Below are 27,705 nucleotides of genomic sequence, written 5' to 3'. Positions count from 1 at the left end.
CCGTCAACATTATCGGCGCCCTCTTGCTCTCCTTAGACCTTTTTTGCGCGTAAAACAGCCGCCATTTTGGACACCATGGCTTCCCTGCTCCCGCCGAGAGCCAGCGCGCCTCTCTCCCATTCCTAACTTCGCCGGCATCCCCCGCATACTGACAACCCCCCTGCCTGCACCTGCCGCGAATCATAAAACCCCTCTTCAGCGCTGCTCTGCCCCAGACCCTCGTCCTGTTCCCAGCGCGACACCTCCCTTCTTCCCATTTATGATCCCCGGCCCTTTGATGCAAACCCCATTTCCCCGTGTGCCCGTTTGTCTTCCCCGTTCCCAGGCCGACACCCACCTCTGCCGATACCAATCCCTTGCCCCTCCCCGTACAATAGAAAGCTTTCCTCCTCAAAGGACCCCCGAGATGATCAAAGCCCCCCCCCATCCCACGAGATCCGATCGAAACCCACACACACTGTGGATCGGCGGAATACCCAGCTGCGCGATGATCATCACCTGTTGTGAACGGGGCGGGGACTTCCACTGTAACCTTGCGTGGGAACGGGCTGGGAAAGGGGGGATTCTGAGGATGTCTTTCCGTACTTCAAAGTATCAACGAGAATGTGTTACATGCAATAAACAGATAAACGTGTGTATAAGAGGCCAGGCCTCAGGGATGCAGTTAGAGCACCTCAGAACGATACCTTCTGTCCGTTTTCGTTGTGTTCTCCTCCGGAGCGAATAAAAACCTTGTTTCCTGCCTTCCAGTCTCCAGCGCCTGCCTCTTCAATAGTTTAACTTCTTTGTGGGTTCAAGAGGCGACACCGCCGGGCAATAATTAAGGATCTTATATTCTGGTTGGTAGTGCCCCCCAGTTAGTTTCCACAGAAGCTCTTCTTGGAAGGCAGAATAACACATCGCTAGCTGATGGCATGAAGAGAGAGAGAGTAATAGTCGTCTAGGTAGAGTTAAGACAAAGCCTACTATATGTGTATTATATTATTCCTCTGGGAAGAGCCCAGCCAAAACCTACACTATGCACACTATAATACTCCTCTGGGTAAAGCCAAGCCAAAGCGCACTCTAATCATATTTTGAAGACGTGCTAAAAAGATGTCATTCAGGCAACTACACTGTCAAGCAAAACCTTAAAAGGGTTGCTTACCTTAGCTAGATAGGACATTATTACAAAAACAATGTACTAGTCATGCACAAATGTTTGGTGTATTTTGTCATTCATGCACATATACTAATTTAAGGATCATCCAGAGTGTCTAGGAAGCTGTAAAAAATGGTGAAATAAGTGGAAAGTAGTTTTCAGTGCAATTAATTCTATTTTTTGCATTACGAAAGAAGTACCGCATTCTGTGTCTAAAAGTACCAGAGTCCAAGCAAAAAGCTGGTGCTGGTTTTACACTAACAACTGCAAAAAAGAGACTGAAACAAATGTTGGCACATTTAGGTCTAAATCTGCTGTAATGTCCTGATAAATAGTCATGGAAAAGGTAGTAAAGAATTGTGACATAACGGCAAGACAGTGAATATTCTGTAAATGTCTTCATTAAAGGGGTGGTGCGCATTTATCCCAAATAGTAATGCAGCACATCTTCACTGTACATAAACAACAGAATGTATTCCTTTAGAGTCCGGAATGTCCTACCACTGATGCCCTAAAAACGTTATCTATTTAAAGAGGTAAGCTTTTATGTGTTGTTAATAATAGCTCTTATAATGACATGTCGGATATCACCCTTTAGTCCTAGCCAGAGTTTTTGATGTTGGGGGCGTTGATAACTGCGAGGAGGGGGTGGAGCCAGAAATAACAGGAATTAAAAGTGAGATCCAGGTGGCCACCTACAAAATGAGGAATTTCCAGGGGCATCAGTATTTTTTTGCCATTTCTGCCCAGTATTTCAACCTTCGGCTCCCCTGGCTTTCAGCAGGCAGAGTCCTTGAGTGAGCGTTCAAGGTTGAAAAAGTTATTAGGGTTCAGGAACGATTACTGTTTAGGAATACTGAGGGATTTTTAAGGTTCAGGGATAGGTATCATTAAAGGGTTGTAATGGGTTTTTAATGTCAAAGAAAGGGTAGTGTTAAGGGTTAATTTAGGTTTTTACAATTCAGGGGTGGGTGGTATTAAGGGACAGTAAGGATGGTTATAGCATTCAGGGAAGGGTAGCATTAAGGGGTTTCTAATATTCAGGGAAGGGTATGGTTAATCAAGGGTGTTCAGGGAAATTTATGGTTAAGTAGTAGTAAAGGGTTTTAAGGTTCAAGGAAGGGTACTAATAAAAGGCAGTAAGCATTTTTTCAGGTTCAAGGGTAGCAAGTTGTTTGTAGGGTCCGGGAAAGGGTAGAAAGGAGATTATAGCATTCAGAGAATGGTAGCCTTAAGGGGTAGGAGTGTGTTTTAGGGTTCGGGGATGAGTAGCATCCAGGGGTAGTAAGGTTATCCAGTTCTGGGAAGGGAAGCTGAGGAAGAGTCCACCCTGAAAGTATCCTCTTATCAGGGTGGGAGGAGATTGCCTACGATAAAACAGGTCACAAAAGCGTGGAAGAGGCTTCCTCATTCAGTCTATACTTTCTTTTTCAACTGAACAGTAGCTGCATGACAAAAAGGATAATGTTGAGCGCCATTGCATTTTTCTTTGATCTTATGTTCTAGTGTTTGAGGGCGTGTGATGATTTAGGACCTCTCACTCTCCCTTGGTGATAAAGCAGTGTTTTTTACTGCAAGCATAAGTCACAAAAATAAAAAGAACAAAAAAAGAAAAAACAGGTCGCCTAAATGTTGTGGCCACAAGCTTCCGTATTAAAAATGTAAAAATTTTCAACAAAAAAGCATACAATTTTAGTAGAATACTATGATGCTTTTAAATGCCATATGTGCGTAAAACGGGTATAGTCTTTAGTTTTAATGACCATCACTGGAAAATAGAGATTCTTACTTGTGCATAAAAAAGGTACTATTGGCTTTAAATCACTTTAAACTTAAAACATAGTTTAAACACACAAAGATGGCCAAACAATAAAGGCTAAAGAGCGGAAAGAAGAAAAAATGTATTGGCCCAACATCCCTGGTAATACAAAAGAACTTCTTTTTAGGCAAATGTGCACATGATCAGGCAAAATTAAGAACTCATAGTGCAAGAAAGAAAATCGTTTAAGTGGGCCCATGCTGTATACAGTGTTGGATGGAGAAAAATGTAAGATGGCGGGTCAACAAATCAATGGATGAAGACGGTTGACCAAAAGCCATTCTATTACGTACATATATAGTTTTACCTCTGTTTTGATTACATGAGGCTGATAAAAAACATTAAGATACATCTGGGCCAGACCTAAAAATGCAGTAGTCAGGTCAAAACAATATGAATGTTTTGAAATCTACACTGTAGATGGTCATGCTATGTTAAAAATTGCTGCGATTCTGTCATCCACATAAAGCACTGGACAATGGGAGGCAGCAGAGCCAACGGCTGAAAAGTTTCAATTTGAGCTGCACAGGCGACGAGGCGGGATACTAGGGTTGCTGACATCTGACTGCAACTTATCAGGGTTGCGAACTCTGACTCCTTTAACTCTTCGGGGAGTCCGATCAAACTTATTTATTGTTTGATTTGTACAACAATCCTAACCCCGGATTCTAACAGCCTTTACGCCTATACTTTTCCTCGCTTTTGATATATCTTCGTATCAACAATGACGATACGATTATTGAGATAATTATACTCATTCTCTTTTTGGAGTGAATCCAGTTGCGTGTTTACCTCACTCATTATCTTATTTTGTGGTATCCCACTATTAAAACACACAACGTTGAGTCCTCACTGCATCAATGGATCATTAGACCCCTATCTACTACTATCCATGCCTTGATGAAGTCTCTGTGGGAGACGAAACACGTGTTGGCGATTTGTATGCTGGGAAAAACCTGTTGTTTATGAATTTTGAATAAAGAAGAATAATCAAACTCTTGCTACTTTGAAGAGGACCTCTTTTTGATTTCACATTGGACCACTGCTTATCCTTATACTGTTTGATTGTTATGATATTCCATAAACATTACTGGTGACAATAGTTTAATGTCTTATCTGTACAATACGTACCTAGGGATTGAAATAATTCAAAACAATTTTTGGAGTGCTGTAAATAGATTCTCACCTCTCTAGCTGTATTTCTGGTTGTACATTCCTGTGCACCGACATAGCACCTTTAGGTAGTAGGTGCTTTGAGTTTCTTAAGCACCCATTGTATACCACTTGTTTGTGTTTATTAACAACGCGCAATCATTATGAAACGTATTTCCCTTTTTGAATGTTGCTGACTTTTCCATTTTGGACACTACTACCTTCCTTATGTAAGATCGTGCCCTAGTTCCGAAAGAAGGAATTCCCCTCCATAGAGGACTTCCGACCAAACTTTCATCACACATCCCCTTCCTTTGTGTTCCATTACCCACTGAGGAACTCCGTACTCTATATTTTTCAACCTCATGGTCACAGTTTTTGTTTCTGCTCTAGCCCCGCCCCCATCCACCACTGACCCCGCCCCCACCGGTGCGGCCCTCGGCCACAAACCAAACTGTAAATTTGGGCCCCGAGAGAAAGTTTGTGAGTACCCATGACTTAAGACATTGTCAACCATATCGTAGATCAGTTTCACCTTCCTTCTACTGGTTGTTAGGGTATCCTTCTACCTCTACTGGAAAGCATGGAGGACTGTTTTATATCTGAAAAGTACACTACCATGACACATCTAATTCTGTAGGCCGTCCAAGCATTGCATATACAAAGTAATCATTTTTTCTTCTTTGTTTAATTGCTTTGCGCTGCACATGGCATATTGTATTGCTTTTGTCAGTGCTCGAGTCAATGTCACAACCTTTTAGCTTAGCTAATGCTTATTCTATGGCTAACTGTAACTGTTTTACCAATCGCCTATACATTTGGCATTTAGTATTGTGATCACAACAGAATTTTGGGCCACTCAATAATAAATACGTCTCCCCCTTTTCCTTTTACTCTGATTTTTACACACACAAGTGATACCAACATTTTTCCTCAAGTGCACGCATTCTAAAACCGGACACAACCACAGAAAAATAGGTTTTCATTTGACTAATGTACGATGCGGTCTGTTATTTTTGTCAGGCTAATATCGGAGGAGCTCTGCTAAACAAGCATTTACAATGCAACGGTTTCGCCTTTGGAAATGTTAAAGCTATTTGCAATGTAAATGACAATGCCATTTATTTATCTGTTTTCAAAACCAACACAAATACAAATGTTGTCATTTACAATGCCAATAGCTCAAACTTTTCCAAAGGCGAAACCGTTGCATTGTAAATGCTTGTTTAAAGAATGGGGGTGGCCCACTGAACTAAACGTGGTTTAGCGTTGCCGATGGGTCACTACTTTCAGCACCGACACCGAGGAACAGCAGTTTAGCTTTAGCGCCATCAGCGTTTCAAAACACTTGCCTTCCATTCTCTGATAACATAGGCAAGAAAGGCATCTTCTCCTCGGCTTGACTGCAGCTCAGAAGGCAAATGTTTTAAAGTCTAAACAACCCATACGTGAAACATGCTCCAGTGACCAACGGTAACCAAGGCCTACTGAGGTTTAGAAAAGGATTTTTTTTATCCATCTCCTTTGATTCCACGACACTCGCATGCACCTATAAAGGAGCTTAAAGTAACTCCGCGAGTAAAACTGTGCGTCTAGAACAAGTATTTGATTTTGTCAGAAATATGGACCAGCCTATGGAACCAGGCAGCTGCACCAGTTGTTGAATTGCAATCCCCAATTAAAGCAGGCTCGTAATACATCCGTTTTTAACGTGAAATCCATACAACTGCGCCCACTGCTCCACGAGCTCTGCAGTAACTGTCATATTTCAGACACGCCATGACGAAAGACGACAGGCCTCCAAACTAGTAAAATGCCGAAGAATGCAAAGTAGCCGGTTGAGCATAGCTACAAAAGTAATACTACCGCCCCACTCTCCTACACCCGGCTGTCAGACCAAATTGTCAATCTGCAAATAAACCTAGCCTAAACGTTCACTTAACCTTCTAAAAAGGCCAGCATGGTTCCCCTTAACAGAGACGAACCTAAGGGCCAAAAGACCATTCCCACTCTGGTGTTTTCACGCAGCCTGCAGCGCGTGATAACTCGTTCCACTAGCAAACAGGTCTCGGTCAGAAGAGAAAAGGGGTAGAGCTGCAGGCATTTGTTTAAACTGCCGTTTTAGAGAACCCTTTACATGCTGAGAATCTCACATTGGAGTGAAAAGATTGCAGGGTGCCATATCTTGAAAGATCTTTGGCGTAGGTATAAAGAGATGGGAAAACGCGAGGCCATGCATGTTAAAATAAACTTTAAGGATTTAAAACACTGCTTTATATTTTTCGTGTGATGAAATACTATTTTCGCAACTGTCAAAATCTGAACAGATTTTGATAAAAATGACGGAATTTAATTACCATATTGATTTGCACTTAAGTGGTGGGCGAAAGTGCGCGATCTTAAACAGATTTTTTTTACATTATACGTTTGTGGAAGTCAACCATATAAATCAGCGTTTGTGAACACTATGGGAAGTCAGAACGAGATTAAGTGTGCCAAGAAAGTGATATCACTGCTAATGACTGGCGTGGGCACACGGACACACGAGACCCGACAATCCGCTGTGGGCAGAGGCGGGAAAGCCTCTCGGGCAGACTAAACAAGTCAGGTCCCGGGCCGTGCTGTGATTGGCTGACGTCACGGGGTGTCCCGGGCCGGCAGCCAATCACAGCGCGGCCCGGGAAATGACGTCACTGGGGTGTCCCGGGCCTGCAGCCAATCACAGCGCGGCCCGGGACACACGTCAACAAGGGACGGGGCTTAAAAAAAGACCCAGAAACGCCCCCGAATCGCGTTTTCTCTGGAAAACGTGATTGACGGCCAATCCTTCCAATGGCTAGCCTCCATTTATGGAGCTAGCCAATGAAAGACAAGGCGGGACTAAGCCCCACACTGTAAGAACATGAGATTTCTCCTGGGCGGAGCTAGGAGCTCCGGCCCAGGCGAAACCTAAAAAAAGGCGAGTACAAGTGTTACTGGCAATACACAATTTCCAATAGGTACATATACAGTTATGGCAAGCCATCAGGGATCATGTCCGCAATATACTGGCAGTCTGTCCAATCCACCATGGCCGGGGATGGTGATATATGGGAACAAGGTATGAATGAACTAGTATTCAGTCGTATCAAACTCATATTTCCGCTTAAGTTCCTGCCAAAACACACAGCTCCTCCAATATTTGCATTTCTATCCACTTTTCCGTCTGTATAGACCATGAACTTACATCTGCCCTGTCTCTCCTCATGTAGGGAGAGCGGACAGTCTGCTGGTTCGCTTTTGGAGATGTCTTGCTATGATCTGTTGATGTACCATCTTGCCCAGGCATCTCAGCATCATTATATTGAACAGATACGCCCTCACTGGGCCCTGTGTCTTTGTGAGCCGCGAAGCCCACGGCTGTAACAATGCTGTGGCTGCATCATTGCTTGTAATCCTATCTTTAGCCCTGTCTTCCTCAGCTGGCACAGGGACCCTGCAGCAGTGGGTTGCAACTCTGCTCCTGGGCAAGGGCAGTGCAATTGCAGCAAATCTTTTAAAGCTGTTGGAAAGCCTTTTAACATAACCCAAGACAGCAACCATTGCATCTCGGTCAATGCGTCTTCACATAATTGTAGATGTAATTCGTAGAATGTTGGCCCAAAGACCATGGAATGGTGCGCAGAGGAAAACAGCATCCTTATTTGCACAATGAAGATGTACTATTAGCTTTAAATTAATGTAACCTCAAGACCTACATAAATACTCCGGAAAGATTAAAAAAAGGTTAACAATTGGAAAGAAGGGGCCTCGGGAAAATAAAGAATTGGTTACCAGCAAGGGGCTGAAGTGTATGTTTTTATCCATTAAATGGATGTGCACGTGATGACTGAAAGTGCCCTGGAATGCAGGCAACCCTGTGGCTTAAGTAGGCTGGCCCACTGCCTGAGACAGCATGCCATTGTGGACAGGCCTGTGGGTGAAAAGGACTGACTCTATGTATGTGTGTTTGTATTTTTGATTTCAATGTATAACGTAACAAAATAAATGAAGGCTCTTTCTAGCCAGAACTAAAAACCAAGCGGCCTTCTATCCATTCTTAAAACAGTTATTGGCAACGCCAACAGGACAGGTTTATATTTTGAGTCCGGACTAATACATGTATGCCTGTTGCAATAAAAACAGAAAAGCAAAGGCATAACTTTCTGCATAACGGACACTTATGAGATAAAGAATGTGTTGTGTCCTGTTTGTGTACTTCTGAGATGTAGAATAGTTCCTTACACACTGCAATGCAAGCACTCCGTGGAGGCAGAATGATACACCAAACAGCCAATAGCAATAGGCGCGAGAGTTGACTCTTCTAGCTGGGTCCGAAGCCCACTCAATGTAAATTTTAAAGAACTGGTGATATTATGTCTTACAGACAGACCGAGCAAGTGGTGCTTCCAAGTAGATGTAAAAAATAAATGCTCGGTATATACGTAAATAAAATTAACGCTGCTTTTAGCTAGATGGAAATAAACTAGCATCCACCACATTTGTACACATGTTGTTTCACGTGGCCTTTTAATGCGTCGCAGGTTTGGGCATTAATGCCTTGTTTGGCAGAACTTGATGCCTGGAAGGGAGTCGTTTGTTCCATGATGCTTTCCTTGTGCCCGTGCCAGCTGCAGAGAGTAAAATAACAGGGTCTGGAGTGATAACTGCGATGGCCTGCGGCTCCGATTGTCCCTGGAAGGGGCCGCGTTCGGGAGATGTCCGAGTCGCAGCGCTCCTCTGCCGCCGGCCCCACCACCCCTCCTCTGCTCTCACACCAGACAGGCACACCTTTATCTGCTCTCAGTCACACAGCGCAGTGCAAACAGGTGACACGTCGGCTAATTGCCTGTGTGCGAAGCAGGTGGAGCCGGGGAGTGCTCCTGCTGCAGACACCTACCCGAGCTTAGAGTTCGCCCGGATCCCTGTCCGTCCCCGGTGCCGCAAAGAAGGTGAGTCGCTTTGTGTTTTATACAAAAAACAGCTTGCATCCAAGATACAAAAGTTACGCTTTCACTAGATCTCTTAGCAGCCGTCCGCTGCCCACCGAGGGCAGTGCGCGCGCAAAAGCAGCTGCGACTGATGGATGTTGTGCGCGCGCCTGGATGGTTTTACCTCACGTGTGGCGCTGCTGGGCTCACAGCAACAGGTGTTCGGGAAGGGCTGCGAGCCCTGGCGCGAGGTGTGGTACTCGTGAGGCGGAGCCGTCTGCCTCCGCTCAGCTCGTGTTCGACGTACTGCGGGGCACACACCGGCGTCACGGGCAGCCTCTTCCGCCACCTTCTCAGCGCTTCATCTAACAACCCACAATGAATGTGCCTGTCGCGTTTTAACAGGAGCATTAAAGGCATGCGCGATTGGGTACTTGAGTCCTTATTGAGAGCTGTCGAATAGTCAGCTGCAGATTTCACCTAACTGTTAAATGGTCCCGTGTCTTTTGTTGGCTTCCAGTTTTAGCCGACAAGAAGAAGCATGTTGGGACTTGTAGTTTATTGTTTCCAGGTAGTGGGTACAAGTCCACAGGAAGCTTACAGCTGCCGTAATAAAACAAAATCCACAGAAAGCAGTCCCCGTGACGTGACTCAATTGACAGCTGTCGTGCGTTCCTTAAACGTCCATGCTGCCCAACCTGATGTGCAGCGGAAACAGGAACATGTAACATTTCAACTCCAGTATCGCTGGGTGATGTGCACGTTTCACTCTCACTGAAAACACTGCTAACACCACACGCACCACCCATAGGAGTTCAGGGGCCCGGCGCGCCAGTTATCACCACGAGAAGTTTAATCTGTTGATAGGGTCGAGGCTCCCAGCTCAGCATGCCAAGGATGAGCTGCTCAGCTGCTCCCCCCTCTGGAGTCTTAGCTCTTAGGAAGAGCTGGGGGTGAGTAAAATTACTCAGAGGAGGAGACCAAGTGCCCGGTATTTGGGGAGGGAAGGTGGAAAACGAGTCAAACCAGTAGAACAAACTGGACAGGTTGCTTGGATAAAGGTGAGGGGTGGGGCTGGCTGCCTCTCTGCCAGAAGTGCTTCAAGCGGAAAATGCAGAGAGCCGGGCGTTCTGTACATCGCTCTGCTTGATCGCAGCAGTACACAGCTGCTAGGCACCGGTGGGCAGGGAGAGGTGTACAGGACCACCGGGGATCGAGATTAAGTGTGCCAAGAAAGTGATATCACTGCTAATGACTGGCGTGGGCACACGAGACCCGACAATCCGCTGTGGGCAGAGGCGGGAAAGCCTCTCGGGCAGACTAAACAAGTCAGGTCCCGGGCCGCGCTGTGATTGGCTGACGTCACGGGGTGTCCCGGGCCGGCAGCCAATCACAGCGCGGCCCGGGAATGACGTCACGGGGGTGTCCCGGGCCGGCAGCCAATGGCAGCGCGGCCCGGGACAAAGGGGCGGGGCTTAAAAAAAGCACCAGAAACGCCCCCGAATCGCGTTTGCGAGAGAAAGCGCGATTGACAGCCTCTGCCTCCCAATGGCTAGCCTCCATTTATGGAGCTAGCCAATGATAGGCAGAGGCGGGTCATCACCCCAGATAGAAATCAAGAGGTTTTGCTAGCGCATGCGTACTTCGTACGCATGGCTAAGGCAAAACCTAAAAAGGGTTGAGGTTTCGATAAATAACTGTAGTGCTCACGTTTATACGGTAATTCTAAAGTCTTGAGTGTTTTGTATTATATATTGCTACCCAACAAAGATCCATTTGTGGGCAGGCGTAGTTAAATAGATACAACATATTTGTTTAACAAAAGAAATTAAATATGGGTAAATACTCACAAGATTATAAAAAGAAATTATAAACACATGCTAAACCAACCATTCTATTTAGCAAGCTGAACCAACAGTTTTTTTCGTATCTTTTATTGCAAATGTATTCCACATAAAGAAACGTCTTTGTCTAAACGTGGCAGCCACGTGAGCGCAATAAATATTTCAAATTAATTAAAAAATTTACTTTCCATATAGTTTTAATTAAACAGTATGTGTGCTTCCTATCAGGCAGGCAAACTTAAAACGATTTAAATTATAATGTACATCACAGGAACATATGATTGTTATTGTCGTAAAGAAAATATACATTTCGTTTGAATTACTGCAACCTGAAGACAGTCTAAAACACACAATAGCAAAAAACTGGCCCACCAGCCCACAAAAACAGAATGGTTGAAGAATGAAAGGAAAAAAAGCACTGAAAAATAGAAAGTATTGGCCTACACCAGCACTGAGGGGAACTTTTATGCGGATACGCACATTCATTTCAGGGGATGTGAACTTGGGCAAGAGTAAGCTCTCTGCCACTCACGGTGCCAGAGATATAAGGGTTGTGAACTGCCCTATGTTGTGGGTTGTGGTGGAAGGAAGTAAATTGTGAATAGGCCAATGAAAAGGGAGGAACCAAAGCAACTATACCTATTGCATATGTATGTATTTTTATTTGTGATTTTATTCCATGAGGTGGGCAAAAACATGTAATGCTGTCCCTAGGCCAGACGGAAAAATTGATACACACGTAAATGTTACAAAAAACTAAGTAGAATAAAACCAGAAGCCCTATATAATCAAGGGGGGGACAACATGGTTAGCAACCGCTTAACAACAACGTAAGCAACATTGCTACACAATTTATCCGCATCAGTCTAGTCTAGTTACCAAATGAGGTCACCTAGCGGTTCGAAAGCAGCACAACCGGTCTGTGTGGAAACAAGGCTGTCAGAGTGCCTGCCAGCTGTGGCACGAGCCTTGACATCTATAAATCAGTACTACGCACCCAACATGTGTGGCTTCGTGACGTCGGGCTGTAACACAGGTTTGAAAATCAGACCAGCAAAGAAACTCTCATGCGTGTGCGCACATTAGCTAGCCAGCAACGATGCACGTGTGGGGGAATCCAGAAGTCTCCCCAAATCTCTGCCATGTTTAAGTAGCAGCAGCAGGAGCACAAGCACTGAATTCGGCAATAAATCCCGCTGGAGTAGCAAAGAACATATGGTGCTCAAATGCCAACCATTACCAACATCGTCACCAGCAGGAAAAAAAAATGGCTCAACTTTTTTCACAATTTCATCGCCAGCCAGAACAAGCATTGGCATAGCCAATAGGTATCGCTTTTGGGACCTTATAAGTATTTAGTTATGCAGCACAATATCCTTGGTGCAACAACATCAACTGTCGCATGGCTAAACACTTATAAGGTCCCAAAGGCGAGACCTATTGGCTATGCCAATGCTTGTATTTATATAGCGCTCAGCACTGCAGTTTTGCAGTTTCGAAGTGCGATAAATCATGGTTGTTGTTATCCCCCATTTCAATGGCACTGGCATTATGAACCTAGGAAGAATGAACAGCTGAGGTGAACCTGTCAGGATGTGAACTCGTGATCAGCAGCTCCTACAGACATACATTTGACTGATTCTAGCGCTTAATTCACCGAGCCAACTTGCTGGCCCTGTTGGCCCAAATCTAAAGTTTGGGTGGAGGGCATTGTGGGGGCGGGGATAAACTTCTGGGCTGGCTTCCGGGAACTCACTATTGACACGGTATTTCCTGCCCATTGGAGTATTGTGTAACATGGTAATTAGATGTGTAATTAAGCAGTTCTATTTAAAGCTTCAGTAAGAATTGCCAAATTTCCAGGATCACACATGCAGTCACGCAGCTGAAGGGGTGGTGAATTTCGTATATGTTACAGTTTATAAACAGCAAAGGTGACCTGCTGCGCGGTGCTGGGCCTGCCAGTCTGGGGTACACTGAAGCATTGTGGTTCTGGGGGTGACTGGCTGAGATAAAGGGGGCCATGGCTGGCACCGGCAAGTGTGATCTGCATTTTGCCCACTGCTGGGGCACATGCACTGTTCAGACGTAGCCTTACCAGGAAAGTAGTTGGGAGATTTATCACGGGCACATGGCTTTAAGCAGTCGAAATAGAGGGTCGGGCAGAGTCACTCGCAGGCCAGGTGGGACAGAAGATAAAATCTAAATGTTAAAAGTGACTGCCTGGTACACTTGTGAAACGACAGTTAGAGGCCGACCAGGAGAAGGAAGGAACTAAGACTGGTACCCAAGTTCTGCAATTAGAAACTAGGAGACGTGGCATCTTTCTGACGTGGAATTGTGCACTGACATTCTCACTGACCAATCAGTTCAATGGTAACATTTGCTCCAACGGACCAGTGCGACATTTTCGATGACTGACAAAGGCCGGAGATTATGCATTGGTTGATGAATGCTAATTCTCTTTTTCCAATGGTTGTAAAAATCGGACTGTGCCATTGGAATGTTACCTCATCAGGACACACAAGATAAAATTGCAATTCAGCTACTTGGCACAACATAGGGTTTTTCTGCAATTTTGTTTGTTCGCTGCAGTTGGCAGGTCCAAGATGAACATTACAGAGGTGTAGGACAAGATGAAAAGCGAGATCCACGGGATACAAATCAGGAAACAGAAAGAAAGCAAAAAGGAGTACATTGAAAAAAAAAAAATACATCCGACAGAAAGAATATGAAAAGTATGTGATAGAAAAATTCAAAAGCAAGAGATGCGAGGAAAATGAAAGCAAGAGATAAACAAGCATTTGCAATGCAATTGGTCTCGCATTAGGAAGGTTTGAGCTATTGGTATTGTAAATGACAATATTTTTATTTATGTGTTGGTTTTGAAAATAGCGAAATTAATAGATTTGTCATTTACAATGCCAATAGTTATAACTTTCGCAAATGTGACACCTATAGCATTTGTAATGCAATATGTGTTGCCTCTGGTGGTGCGCACGTGGGGTGCTACCTCGTTCGTTCACATTTTTCACATTGGTGTGGTATATATACCTGTGAAAGTATGGGGTATTTTTCTTGAACACGGTGACTGTTGACTCTTAGGTTGGTTCTTTTAATGAAAAGATAGAAGGCAAATAGGAGTAGGGACAATACCACTAATGGGTTGTTGTTGAGGAAGAAAATAAACTTCTACTCCCACTCAAGAAGTGAATAAGATTTTTGCCTCAGCAGATTAGTTCTTATTGTTGTTGTTCATAATTTTGAGTGGAGGGCGACCTAATCTGTTTGTTCCCTTTATAGCTCCTTATTGTATAGAACATTATGCAGACTGTGCCTGGAAAATATGGGTTTGTAAAGACAGCAAGAGCACACTATATAAAGCAAGTATTTGCTGTGTCATTAAATGCCACCATCTACAAGTAGAGATGCCAAGAAGCTTAGGAAAGTCCATGCTATGAAAAATCACCTAAACCCTTTACAGGCCGAACGCCGCTCTTGTAATTCCAGTACAACACACAAACACCTTTTAATGTGGGATTTCTAAAAATGTTGGCATGATAAGCAACCACCCGGAGAAGGTTTCTAGTTCTTCCGTCAAATATTGTACCCAACATTCTTTCATTGGAACACGTAGTCTGTGCGGCTGTAGTTTCACTTCTCAGTGTTCTGCTAAAAAAACGACCATTCACCACTATCATCTACCTACAAAACAGCCATTGTGGAGCTCCGCAGTTATGGATTTAAACCAAGCCACATGCGGATATATATTTTTTCTACGCGAAACAACCACTACACACCTTAAACATTTTAAAGCAAAAGATTAGGATCAGACAAGGACATAAAGTAAATGTATTAATGCTGAATTAATTCGTTATTGCTTGATTAACAAAAACCATTGCAATTAAAACATTAAAATCTAATGCTGTTTGGCAATCATACACGTTTCCCAGTTTATGGCCTCGTCAGTGCGATGCAAGCGACTTGATGTGTGGCCAACGAAGCTAGTAGAGTGGAGAATAATGCACCAGCCCATTTATGTGGTCAGCATATAATAGGGCGCATCATGCACTGTGGTGCGAAAAGGCTCATATCGCGCACACAGCATTGGTGCAGAGGTTCCAGCCACTGTGGATATGAAATGAATATTCCAAAGGGCGGCAAAGCACTTTGAAAATCAAATGAGGGGGTCAAGTAGCTGAGGTGCATATACTTCTATGTGCTGAAGCACATGGTGAAAAAAGCGTGTCCAGGAAAAGACAGCGATTGTGGACAATTGACGGAAAATGGCCCTTAATGGAAGTGAAATGTGGATCCAAAATCACTATGGCAAAGCGCGGCTAGAGGGGGGAACATCACTCAATGAGCCTTAGTTGGCCGTAAGCTTAATTGTGAACTCGAGGACACAAGGAAGCCATGAGAGGAACCACCATGCTGCAAGCAGAAAAGGGAGCAGGTCAACTGCCTCAGGGAGTAACACTGCAGAACACGTGGGCTAGAGAAATGGCAACACACCCACAATACCCACTTGTGGAAAATAGATAGGGGTTACTTTGCTTTCACAGCAAGCACAACACTGCCTAACCATGAACAGTGTTAGCTTGAGGACCCAGGTTCCAATAAAATGAGCCACAGCCATATGCAAATGGCTATAGCAAAGCTTCAATTGTCAGCCCAATGCTTCAATTGGTAGCAAATTAAAAAACAAGCAACGAAAAAGCCAAAAATGTCTCGGCTAGAAGAGCTTTTGGCTTTGCCAATGTTTCTAGCCATGCTTAACAGCATAAAGGCTGCAATGCATGGTAAAAAACACAAAAACAAAAACACAGCCAGCAGATTTTGTAGGTGTGCACATACTTTCAACCGGCATGCACACGCCTACAAAATGATACTGTTATTCACTGATCTGAGTTGGATCCACATATTTAAAAAAACAAGTAGCAAATAATTTTTTTAAGGATGAGCAAGTTGTGAGGGTAAAGCAACACAGTGGGCAGGGGTGAAACAGCCACAGGAAAGAGCATGGGGGAAAGAGAACAACGTGGAGCCAGGGAGAAGCACATGGCGAAAGAGAGAGCAACACAACTATGGGTGGGAGAAGCGCAAGAGCGAGTGGGGAGAAAAATCACATGTGGGAGACAGCTGGAAAACAGATGCTCTCTCTCCACTCTAGCAATCCATGCATCTGCTAAGTTTGGGCACATACAATCAAGTCAATTTCAATGATTTTACACAAAGAAGGAAAAAAAAGAAGAGGCAGCATCGGATTGGGAAGGCTGGCAGTCGGGCATTGGGCGATGAGCTGGTGCCCGACTGGTGTGGGGAGGTTTTTGTCAACCAGCCGACAGAGTCTTACTGTCTTGTGGGGGCAGTATCAAGGAGGCAGGCTCTGAGGGGGTAGCTTGCAGCAGCGTCGCTAGGCCAGTATTGTTCTCGCCACTGCAGACTTTAGCTGTGCCCCTCATTGGGCCAGCCCAGGCACCCTAAAGCAGTGCCCCATTCCCCAGTCGTGCTGACAAAGTGATGCAGGGTGTGGAGTGCAGCAGCCTGGCTGGGGGCAGGAAATGTGGCAGTTGGGCCATCATCACCTCTGCTCCCCTGGAACAACAGCAGCTCCATGCTTTTCTTCGCCCCTCCCCTGCCAGGCAATAGCCCCGAGACTATAGTTGGTGGGAATGGGGAGAGTAAGTGTATCGACCTTGCTGAGGGCCTGTTGTTGGCTCCGCGGCTCCACTGTCTTTCATGCCTTGATGGAGGGGGGTTGTATGTTTGCATAGGCCTCGCTGTAAGACACCTTTCTCAGTGAGGAAAATTAAGAGAATGTAATGTTCGGGTCAGAGCTGCCGAATGTGGAACTATGGAAACAGGTCAGAGTCCCAGCCTCAGCTCAACATCCTGTGATTCTGGACAAATGACAATTGTCCACGGCCTAAAATAACAATGAATTTGATCTTCTGCATTGTGACTTGTGTTCATATTATCGCTGTCCTTGGGCCGAGTTCACACTATATAAAACTACAGAAAACAAATAACCGTCCGTTTGCTTATATTTTTTAAGAGTCCGCAAAGGCTGGAACAAAAAAATGAAAAAGGATTCTTTATACAATAATAATAAGTCTGTATTCCTTCTTAACATGGCTTTTCTTCCATTGTTTAGTTTTAGCTATCCGTCACCAATCATTAAGGTAGCTTTAGACCACATTTTAAACTGTTTCCTCCTTATGTTAACTGTTTAAACTTTAAAGTATATAGTGATCAGTGGAGAAAATATCAGTGGCAGGTGATTTTCTTACGGGACAGGCCATTACAATACCAGCAGTGCTGGGTTAAAAAAAAAACAGCCAGGTGACAAACATAGCCATATCAGGAGTTGTGGCTTTTGGGTCACTTATTTCACCTCGCCCGTCCAGCCAAAACTTAGTGCTTCCAGTTTTCACCAATCTTTCTGGCTCTATGAGCTTTAAATTACATATTTTATCAAACATTTCTATAAAAATGAGCCCAATTAAACTAGTCAAATGCGGTTTCATGAACGTGTGTGATCCGGGAATGTGGGCCACTTTTTTGGTCATGCCCAGGCCGAACTATGATCCCAATCAGACCCTGAAAGAGGTGCAGGTCAGGTGCAAAACTCAACCAATTTTAGGTCTACATAATCCTAAGAAATAGGAGTCATTCACATCCACATAGAAGAGGTGGCATTTATTCCAATTTGTACATAATTCCGGTTTGGGTGCAGCCCCGATAGGTCTTCAAACTCGTTATATCATTACAACCAATGAGACAGAGAACGCTCTGGGATTTTCAAATAAACTAACTTGTTTTTGGAATAAAGGAACATCATGTGTTGCAGCACCTACACTAATACACCAAATTGACATTTGCCCATCCTACATTAGCAATTGGTTCTATTACCAGGTCGGCCTGCAATGGCATCAAGGGCACATCAACCTTGTCCCTCTTCCTAGGATCCAACCCTCAGAAATGTACCTGTCCTCTCTCATCTATGGACTTACGCAAGTCAGTTTTACTCACTCTATAAAATAAGGTCCAAAGTTAGATCTTTACAGCACTTACAAAAGGAAACACCAGCTGTATATTTCATTTCATAAAACTTTATTCGGTTTTACAACAAGTAAGCCATAAAAGTCATAATAACAATTAACAATCCTTAGATAAATACATCAGTACATACATTACAAGTTAAAATTCATATATTCCAAAACGTAAATAAAATGCTACAGGTGCAAAAGGTTAAATGTCAAGATCACACCGAGCACATAAAACACATGTGTGATGAAAGATGCAACAGCCCCCCATGGTTAGCTAATATTGTAGGCATGCCCTGGGTCTCATCAGTGATTTTAGGTACCCTACAATAAAAATGATGCACTCCGGATTTAACATCTGAAGATACAAGAGAGCTGGACGCACCTGACTAAAATTGAGCCTCCTTAAGAGGGGAAATAAAAAGTGTCTCCGGGGCACATCATAATATTTACAGAAGAGCGTGAAGTGAAGCAGATCCTGTGGAGACAGATTGTCGCATCCACAGGGTGCTAATACTTGTCCTCTTCTGGACCCCTTGGGTACCGCGATCAGAAGATGGAAATAATTTAATCTGAACCTAGTCAGTAAAAAACGCTCGTAGGTAGTCAGGGTACCCAGGAGCTAAGACTCTGTTGATGGCTTAGTTACTATGGTCAGGTATTTGCGGACACTGGGTTTACATGATTCCTGAGCGTCCCTTTCCAACCTCCTTCTGGAAATAAATACATCTTTAACAGATACAATATCTTTTCTTGTAATGGTTAAAGGTTTAAAAAAGAGGTCAGGGCGACCCAATTCTGAAAGGCGGTCTTTAATATAACATAGCCAGGGGATTCGGGGCATATGGTCCAGGGGCATATGGTCCAGGAACATACAGTCCATCATAATTTGCTGGGTTAGATTTAGTTCTGTATTAAGCCAACACATAAGCCAAAAAACTAAAGTGCGCAAGGCGAGAATGTCACACAAAAAGGGGATCCCCAGTTCTTCATGGGCTATGAGGTTCGGTAGGCAAATGGGCATTCCCAAGAGGCGTTTTAAAAATGTGTTTTCTACCACCTGCAGTGGTGCTGCCGTGGTATACCCCCACAATTCACTGCCATAGCTTACGGATGAAACGCCCTTCGCCTTGTAAATTTTCAGCATCGCTGCAATTGGTCGCTTGCCCATCTTGGCAACGAAGCTGAAAATTGCACCCACTATTCTAGTGAATTCCCCCCTTTTCCTTTGAATAAGAGGCCCCCACTTCAAGCGCTCATCCAGCAATACCCCTAGATAGGAGAAGACAGGAGTTGTGGGGATCTTCTCGGGCCTACTGAGAAACAGAACGTTTTCCCTTTGTCGTGGCCCCACCTGCATAATGTAGGATTTGGCTTTGTTAATCTTTAAATCACGAGACTCCATGAAGTTTAAAAAGGCATCTAGTAGGCGTTGCAAACCTCTGGGGGTTCTTGCTATCAGGACAGCGTCGTCCGAGTATAGGAGGACAGGTAGACCCAGACTACCTACATACGGAAAGTCAGCCCCTGTCGCTACCAGTACTTCTTCCAGGTCATTGATATATATAAATTAAAGAGGAACGGTGCAAGGATGCATCCCTGCCTCACCCCTCACTCAACATCAAAAGTCCTGGATACCCGGAGGTCCTGCGAATATCTGACGTTTGCTTTGGTTTCTCTATGCACATCCATCAGAAAGTCCACGATAGAGGCATCCACCCCCATGGCCCTCATGGACTGCCACAGCTTGACCCTATTAACGCAGTCAAACGCGGACGATCGGTCCATGAAGGCCATGTAGATTGTACCCGGGCGGGCCATTGTGTACTTACCGAGGACCAGGTACAGATTTAGACATTGGGCCACCGTTGACTTTCCTGCCCTGAACCCATATTGGGAATCGGAGATGATGTTACCTTCCTCTGCCCACAAAGATAGTCTTTCCAATAGGGCCCCTCCCATCACCTTAACCACAGAGTCGATAAGAGAGATGGGACGATAACAATGTGTGCTGTTACGATCCCCTTTTTTAAATACTGGGACGATAGTAGAGATTCCCCAGGCAGCAGGGCAGCCATCACTGGCCGCTGCGTTTAAGACCGCTGTAAGGATTGGTGCCCAGAATGAGGGATCCGATTTAAAGAGGTCTGGCGGTAATCCATCTGGACCCGGGGCATTGTTGCTCGTTAGGCCTTCAATACCTGCCTCTATCTCGGCCCTCTCAAATACCATGGGAGAAGTAGTTGGCAAATAAGGAAACTGAACAGGGTTGCCCTTCTGGGCCTTGAACATTAGTTGGAAATGGACCACCCATTCCTCTTCGGTTATGTGGGAGACAATTGTATTACTAGGGTCTTCCGGAAATAATGGTCTGTTAACAAAGCCCCAGAACAGTGAACCATTCCTCAACGTACTTGCCTCCACCAACTCCCTCCAAGTCTCCTCCTTAATCTCACTTTTACGTTTGGCTACGGCCAGTTTATATCCTTTCCAGCAGTCCTGAATATGGGTGGGATTCCGAGGAACAACTTTCAATGCCTCCCTTAGCTTACGGGCGGCTTTCGAACAGGACGAGTTAAACCATCTCGGGTTAGAATTAGGAACCCTATGAGCTGGGGCCCTCAGCAGTTCCTCAGCTTTTCTTGGGATGGAGCAAAAAGCATTAATGACATTCCCTGGTGAACTCTCGGGGTGGACACAGCAGGCAAGTTCAACTGCGCATGAGTCTCTTACCTCCCTGTAAAAAGCATCCGGGTCGATCTGGGACCACTTTAGCCGGCGTCCACCGTCAGTGGGTCTCATTATGCGCTTTACTACCTCCCTGGGCTTACTAGAAAGAAGCGAGTCACAGAAGTGTACACAGAGGGGGTTGTGGTCGCTGTAACCTATATTTTTGATGGTAAACCTCTGAAAAAGAGACTGGTAATTTGAGGAGACTAGAATGTGATCTATAAAAGACCCCGCGCCTTTCCCTTTAAAAGTGGGGGTTGTGATTTTACTATTTGGAGCGGAAAGGGACATCAATGAGCACAAGTCGAATTCCTTTGTTAGGTTATTTAATTCTTCCCCCTGTAAGGAGTGTTCGTAGTGAAACCCCTCCATTCTATGACATCCCATATCTCCCATGTTTGTTGACTTAGTGTCACCACATGGGTGAATATTAAAATCTCCCATTACCATCAGAGGGTGAGGACTTAGGTCACACAACTTCCTTATCTAATGACTTACACCAGCTGTATAGAAATCCTTGTCAATATCTAGGCAGGCTACGTATTCATCCCCAGATCTACACATATTGGACAATTCTATCTATGTGTAACTAACTCAGATTGGGATAACAGCAATATCTGCAGCACTCTCCTGGCCAATACTTTATTGGCAAGTGTATTGCCAAACACCTTGATCACAGATAATGCTCAGTAAGAATTAAAAAATTGCTGGTTCTACTTTGGGGTTCAGAGCCATTACAATCAGCGCTTCACTGGAGAAATCCAGTATCAATGCAACGTCTTGAGAATTCACACAGACACAACTGTTTTTTAAATATATATCTGAGGCACATAAATCTAACTCCATCAGAAGAACATAAGTACCTGGAGCCTTTCCCCGCTCTCAGCATGTGGGAGCGGTGCTCACTAGTGTTTTCAATACAACAGTAAACTTCAACTAGAGTTGCAGTAAAGAGGCCCTATATAAATAGTCTTACATCAAATCCAGAAACTTGGTATGCAGATGTGTATAAAGGATTCTAAATTACACTGGAAAACCCCATGGATTGCTTCCTGAGTGCACACCAGCCCACCTGGTTCATCAGTGAGCCACACGCTAATATCACCGGATTTCTCCCTCTGTAACAACAGAGCTAACATCCTTTCAGATGTATACTCTTCTTTATGGAGGTTGTCAGTTGATGTCAACGAATACCTGTAAAGTGAGCCATAGAAGTCCCAAACTTCTGTTTGTGTTGGAATATTAGCACCTCATTCGGCACTCACCACCACCTACTTCTCTAACCTATCTCCCTCTCAATCCAAGAGATGTCACAATCCTTGCTTTCAAACCCCATATACTTTGCTTAAACAGACATTCCTCGTCACCACCTTCAGGGCATCTTACTTGACTTCTCTAGATCAGGCAGGCCTTCAACTGATTTCCAGACACGGTCTACATCTAAGGTAAGAGGAGTTGGAGCGGTAAATGATCCCACAGGGGTCTCCTCAAATATATGTCAGAACATCCATCACTAATGGCCTGACTAATTAAGACGATCAATTCTGCTGCATGTTCTACATGGCAGAGAGAAGAATGAGAAGACTGAATCCCAGTGTTGGTGAGTTTGCCAAACAGGAATCATATGCAGATGTGCTGCTACCTCCTACTATTTCTTCATACGTCAATATTGGGTACCATGCCTGGAGGGGTGGGGTCTAATATTTACAACATCATACAGTAAAGAAAATGAATACCATATCACTAGAGCCTTGACACATGAAAACAACCTCCCTCAGCTTTGGAAAACGGAAAACATCCACAACATTCAGAGCATACAGGTTCAGCAAGACAAGTTTGGTCAATCCAGTGCCCTAGACACCAGTACAAACCTCACCTCAAAACCTCTAATCAACACTTCCTCACCACATGACACGCCACCCACAAATCAATTTGCCAGCCCCTCTCAGAATACCTTTAACCAAGAGTCAAACAGGTGGCCCCTGAATCAACTTGCCAAAGAATCTAGCTTTTATACTCCCAGATGAATGCCCTGCACGAAGGCCAGGTACACCTCTTGCCTCTTAACATAGGAAAATACTGTATGCCTTTGGTATAGTTGTTATTTGCTCAAACTGCCTTTTGCACTGTTCTGGTTTTAATTAGGGGATGTGTCTATATCCCAATAAAATGTGCATTATGTTTGGACACACCACTCTACTTTAATTCATCACACACTTTTTGTGTTATTGCACTGCACGTTATTATTTCTTTGGAGATCAACTAGTTAGTTACTCATTTGCTGTCTTCAAGTGACTGTGGGCATGATCCAGCTTACTACTGATGGAATGGTAGCATGTCTCGATGATCAAGAGACATACCATTACTTTAGCTGGATATCCAAATGATAATACTGATCACAAGGTTAAGTATATGGCAATCCAGACTTAAGAGCTTGGATCTTACCACTTATCACTTTAGTGTTCTTTTTCTCTTATGAGTTTTGTTTTCGTGGGCGTTCCTGGTAACTTGGGTACTAACTTACCATAGACAAGCTAAGGGTAGCCCGACATAATATTGTCGTCCTAGACCCCCGATTTGTTTTGTCGTATCATAGTTGTTAAAGCCTCAGATAATCCAACTCACCAAATTCAACTATCCAGGTATTTGTCATCATCCCCCTGCCTTTTACCCCTCAAGGCTTCCTCATTCCTTCAATATCGAGTTCGTCAGTGCACACAATAATGCCAACTGTATTCAAATATCATAAGAGAAAAACACAGGCTGGACATAAGATCAAGGATGCCCAACAAAAACAAATGATTTTCACCATTTACCTGTGCCACGGTACCCATTGATGGCAGGGAAACTCAAACAGAATATCAACAAAAAAATATAATGGGCTCTAATACTACAAAGCGGGAAAGCCTCCAACTGAGACCAATGACTTGTTGTTAAGCAGACACTGGACAGCAGCGAAGATTAATTCTCTTAAAACAGCAGAGCACTGCTTAAGTAGGCACAGCAATGCAGAGAGGAAACACGGTGTAAATAAATGAGTTATGTTTTTGTCCTATTCCATTGCCAAAACACTAGAGGACCAATTGCAAAGGAGCACACCCTAAAATAAGTTTAGGAAAAAATGTATATTCCTCAAATTTTAGCATTAGAGAATACATATAAAACAAAAAAACTAAAATAACAGGACAATTAAGGAACCATTCAACAATCTATTGTTGAGATGTATCATAGACAGAAATGTTAAGTGCTTCAGTATCAGACAAAATATATGCTGTAGGTAGTGCTAACTTAAGGGCAGACAACACGGGCAAGGAGCTTCCAAGAGCCCTGGGGGACCATCTCTGGGCAAAATGTTTTAACAAAAGTCCCGTGATTTTGGTCTTGATAGGTCATTTATATCCTCATTTCCCAAATCGATTTACCAGGACAAGAAAATTTATATTTCTGTAGTAAAAAAGAAAATTGGGGATTTCGAAGATTTAGGCCTTTGAGGCCTGTGCACATATCGTTTGCTCTTTGATATCTACACAGAAAGGCATAAGCAATCGGTGCGATAATGTCAAAAAGAAGGACACCCAAAATAAGAATAAGGATGTTTTTTTATGGACAGCCCTGCCAAACGATGCAGATAGCAGCACCAACCTTTCACTTGCAAAAGGATGCCAAAGATAAGTTAGTAACACCCAAGGGAGCAGAACGTGCCTTCACTTGAAATAAACATACAGCATGCTCAGAGTACTGGCATGAAAAACAAATCTCACACCTACAAAAAAATTGCTTGAGGCACTTTCCATGGTATCAAACAATGAGGAAAATTAGCAAATCCACAAAGACAACTGTAAGTTCATCCCCGAAGACACGATGAGAACATGTGCTATTATCAGCGACAGAAACAATCGGGAATTACAACATTCCTGGGTGGCCTTTGCTATTGTTGCTCCTTTATCCTAATTTCAACACCCCATAATTGCGGGATCCGTCATCATTTTATTAGATTTTTTACAGCAGTCCTGCAGCACTACAGGTTATTAGAGCGCTTACCACAGAACACAATTAAACTACATTTGATTGAGGAAATGTTACATAATTAATGGGTTTTTAACTGTCACTTAACATTTTAAAGGGAAGGTTTTGCTCTTACGCCAATGGATAAGGAATTTCAAGTACTAATAAAGGCACTTCAGAAATAATTTGGGCAAATGTGGTTCTAAATTTTGATACCTCAAGCTGCAAGGTCTTTTGGCCTCTAATGCCTTCTCTCGGTTGAAGAAGGTGGGTGGCCTAGATAGGTAAGTTGCTTATGGTGAATGACCCTGCATCATCATTTGAAGCTTATTCTAGCATGAGGCAGCTGGTGAAGATCAGAGTCTTGTGTTGAACCATCTAAGGGCTACGTACGACTTTTTAGCTAGATATGAATAAATCTGGATTAAACACTCCTAGAAGCATGACAAGCAATATAAGGTAGAGTGACATAGGTAAAGAGATTACTCATGGAAAGATACAAAAAAATGCAACCATGTTACGTTAATGAGCTGTAAAAAAAAAATACGTGTACTGTGCTGAAGCCACCAATAGGACAGCTCTAGCTTTCTCATGATGAGTGTTAGCTGTTCGGTGAATTCACCACTGATCCCTAGATTATCCTTAAACTAGCCCTACCTAATCAATAAACTTCCAACATAATTTAACTACAAAAGAGTGTCAGCTTGCATACAGGGTCGGACTATGGCAAAATATGCCCTGGACACCAAAATAAAATTGGTGCATTAGTGAATCACATTGCAAAAAAAAAAAAGCCTATATTTCCATTTCACTGTAGTTATGACCTTGCAAAGAGATGCAGTATAGGTGTTTTGCAAGGTATAGGCGAGTGCATGCACTTATGGATGCTCCAGGCAAGGTTTGTGGTAATATCATGGACATCAACAGAAAAAGCAGACCACCAGATCATAACACATGGCTACAGACATAAAATAACAGCCCACACACTGACCTGTCAGACAGCCCTTCTGTCACTGCCAAGTTTTCTATAGGTTAGTCCGAGCCTCTCAGCATGTATGGAGGTATAAATGTCTATTTGCTTCCTTACATCTTCCAAGGGCTCATGGTAGCAATACTAATTGTCTAAGGTGGAACGTAGCAGGATCGCCAGTATCCAACTATGTGAGCCATGGGCTTCTTGTGTCCTCAAAAGCACCTCAAAGGGCAACAGGTATGTTTTGATGTGACAAAGGACTAGGCATGATAAAATTAGGAACTGTATTATAGTCACGTTGGGCATCAGCCAGGATAGTAAATTGAAATAAAGTCACTTGTGTTTATAGTCTTCCAAAACAGTTCAAGAATCACGATGAAGTGTATGATTTGAACAAGTCTGCATGTCAATAAAAAAAAAATCTTGTAGTTTAAGTATCAGGCTGCTAAACAGAGTATTTGCAAAGCGACGGAAATTATGCACTTAACTAGACTCCTGCTTTCTTCACACGATTTCCACACTTCAATTACATTTAGCCCTTTAAAATACTCCCTAGACGTCACTAAAGGGCGACTCATTGCGCCCCGAGTTGTCCTCTTGCACACCAATGCGGTCCACTAAATCAAAAAGAAACGCGTGTTGTGTAGGGCAGATGCCCTCTATTTGACTGGGCGCGGGCATAGAAACTGAAATCCTTCAAAGCCGTGCAATGCCACACACGGACCCCCTTGATGGGACTGGAATAATGCGAGAAAGCGCTCTTTGCTTCAAATACGGGTGAATCAACTCTCGGTTGTCATTTAACTAACATTCCTGAAACAAAGCGTGCAAACCGGTTCTACTCCTAGAGAGGTGCTCGCTGCTACTCGACGAGCTGTCATGTGTAATTACGAGTTTTCGTCATAACACAAAGAGACGACCCAACCACACACAAATCATGCCTTGGTGGAAATGCACCAGGAAATGGATGTTGCCAAGCCGCACTGCTACAGCGTGTTGCCATAGATGCTGCCATCTAATTTAATAGGACTCTCTTATTAAGCCAGATATCAAAGGTAGAATCCACGGTGCGAGGATTCCTGAAGGTGACAGCTACCCAAAATACACAGACAAATCTAAACCACTGCATTGAGGGTTCAACCTGACAATTACGGATCCAAGGAGGCAAGAGGGTGAGTATACGGGCTGAAATTCTAGGAGGGTGGGTGTGATAAGCAAGGGCTAAAAGGATCGGCCAAGATTTGGTGTCACGAGGAGGAAACGCTGGGTACATAAATGGTTCTGCATGTGGACAGTGAACACAAATTGGCCTTTCTGTGCTGGACATGGGGCAACACATAAGGTATGGGTACGCCAAGGGGAGGCGCGCCACAGCAGGATCCTCCGGCGAGGTGGGCTGTGGTGCGGGGGCAGTCGGTCTTACCTATGCCGGGGGCCACGTAGATGAAATACAGGCAGGAGGAGGAGAGCGAGAAGAAGAAGATGAAGGCGAAGATGGAGCGATTGGACACCCGCAGCAGCCGCCGCAGGAGCAGCATCCTCACGGCCATGGCGGGACAGTCTCGAGGGCGGCAGTGGCGAAACAAAGAGCAGGGGGGCGGCCGCGGGCTGTGGGCGCTCTCACGTTAGGGAGCAGGTCTCCGTGCTGCTGCTGGCTGCTCGCTGGCGCCCGCCGCTCCCCATCACTCGGTGCCTGCCATCCGCAGCCCCCCGCGGCAGCAGCAGCAGCGCCTGACAACCGTACCACGCCTGCCGCGGCCACCCGCCACCGATTGGCCGAGAGAGGGGAACTGACCAGGTGGGCGGGGATGGCTGCGGAGCCCGGAAAAGCTTTCCACTTCCTGAAACGCTTCCTCTGCGCTGAGGAGGGCGAGGACAAGGCGGGGGCCGGGGGCAGTTCGGGCGGTCACGTCGGCGTGTGACGTCAGGGCAGACACGCATATTGTGACAGCAAAAAGCGGCGAGGGGGTGTCCCGGTGAGGCGCGGAGTGCCCTGCCCGGCCCCCGGCACCGCCTGGCTCTTCATGGGTGGGGGCGTCCACG

General features: G+C 44.5%; 1 protein-coding gene across 2 annotated transcripts in view; it reads right to left on the bottom strand.

Moving 5' to 3' along the window:
• The window catches only part of LOC144828838 (beta-1,4-galactosyltransferase 6), a 167,883-nt gene extending 140,389 nt beyond the window's left edge, over window positions 1-27,494 (bottom strand). The window contains exon 1 of one of the 2 annotated variants that reach the window (XM_078687371.1): window positions 27,086-27,494. In XM_078687371.1, coding sequence (XP_078543497.1) covers window positions 27,086-27,212 — 127 coding nt within the window. In that variant the 5' untranslated portion in view covers window positions 27,213-27,494. Of the gene's footprint in view, window positions 1-25,680; window positions 25,766-27,085 lie in introns of those variants that run through there. The other variant, XM_078687373.1, reaches the window with a different exon arrangement.
• Window positions 27,495-27,705: the final 211 nt, after the last annotated feature.

Source organism: Lissotriton helveticus, chromosome 4_1, assembly GCF_964261635.1.
Source record: "Lissotriton helveticus chromosome 4_1, aLisHel1.1, whole genome shotgun sequence".
Taxonomy (NCBI): domain Eukaryota; kingdom Metazoa; phylum Chordata; class Amphibia; order Caudata; family Salamandridae; genus Lissotriton; species Lissotriton helveticus.
Note: the sequence above shows the minus strand (reverse complement) of the source record. Positions and strands in the feature narration are given on the sequence as shown.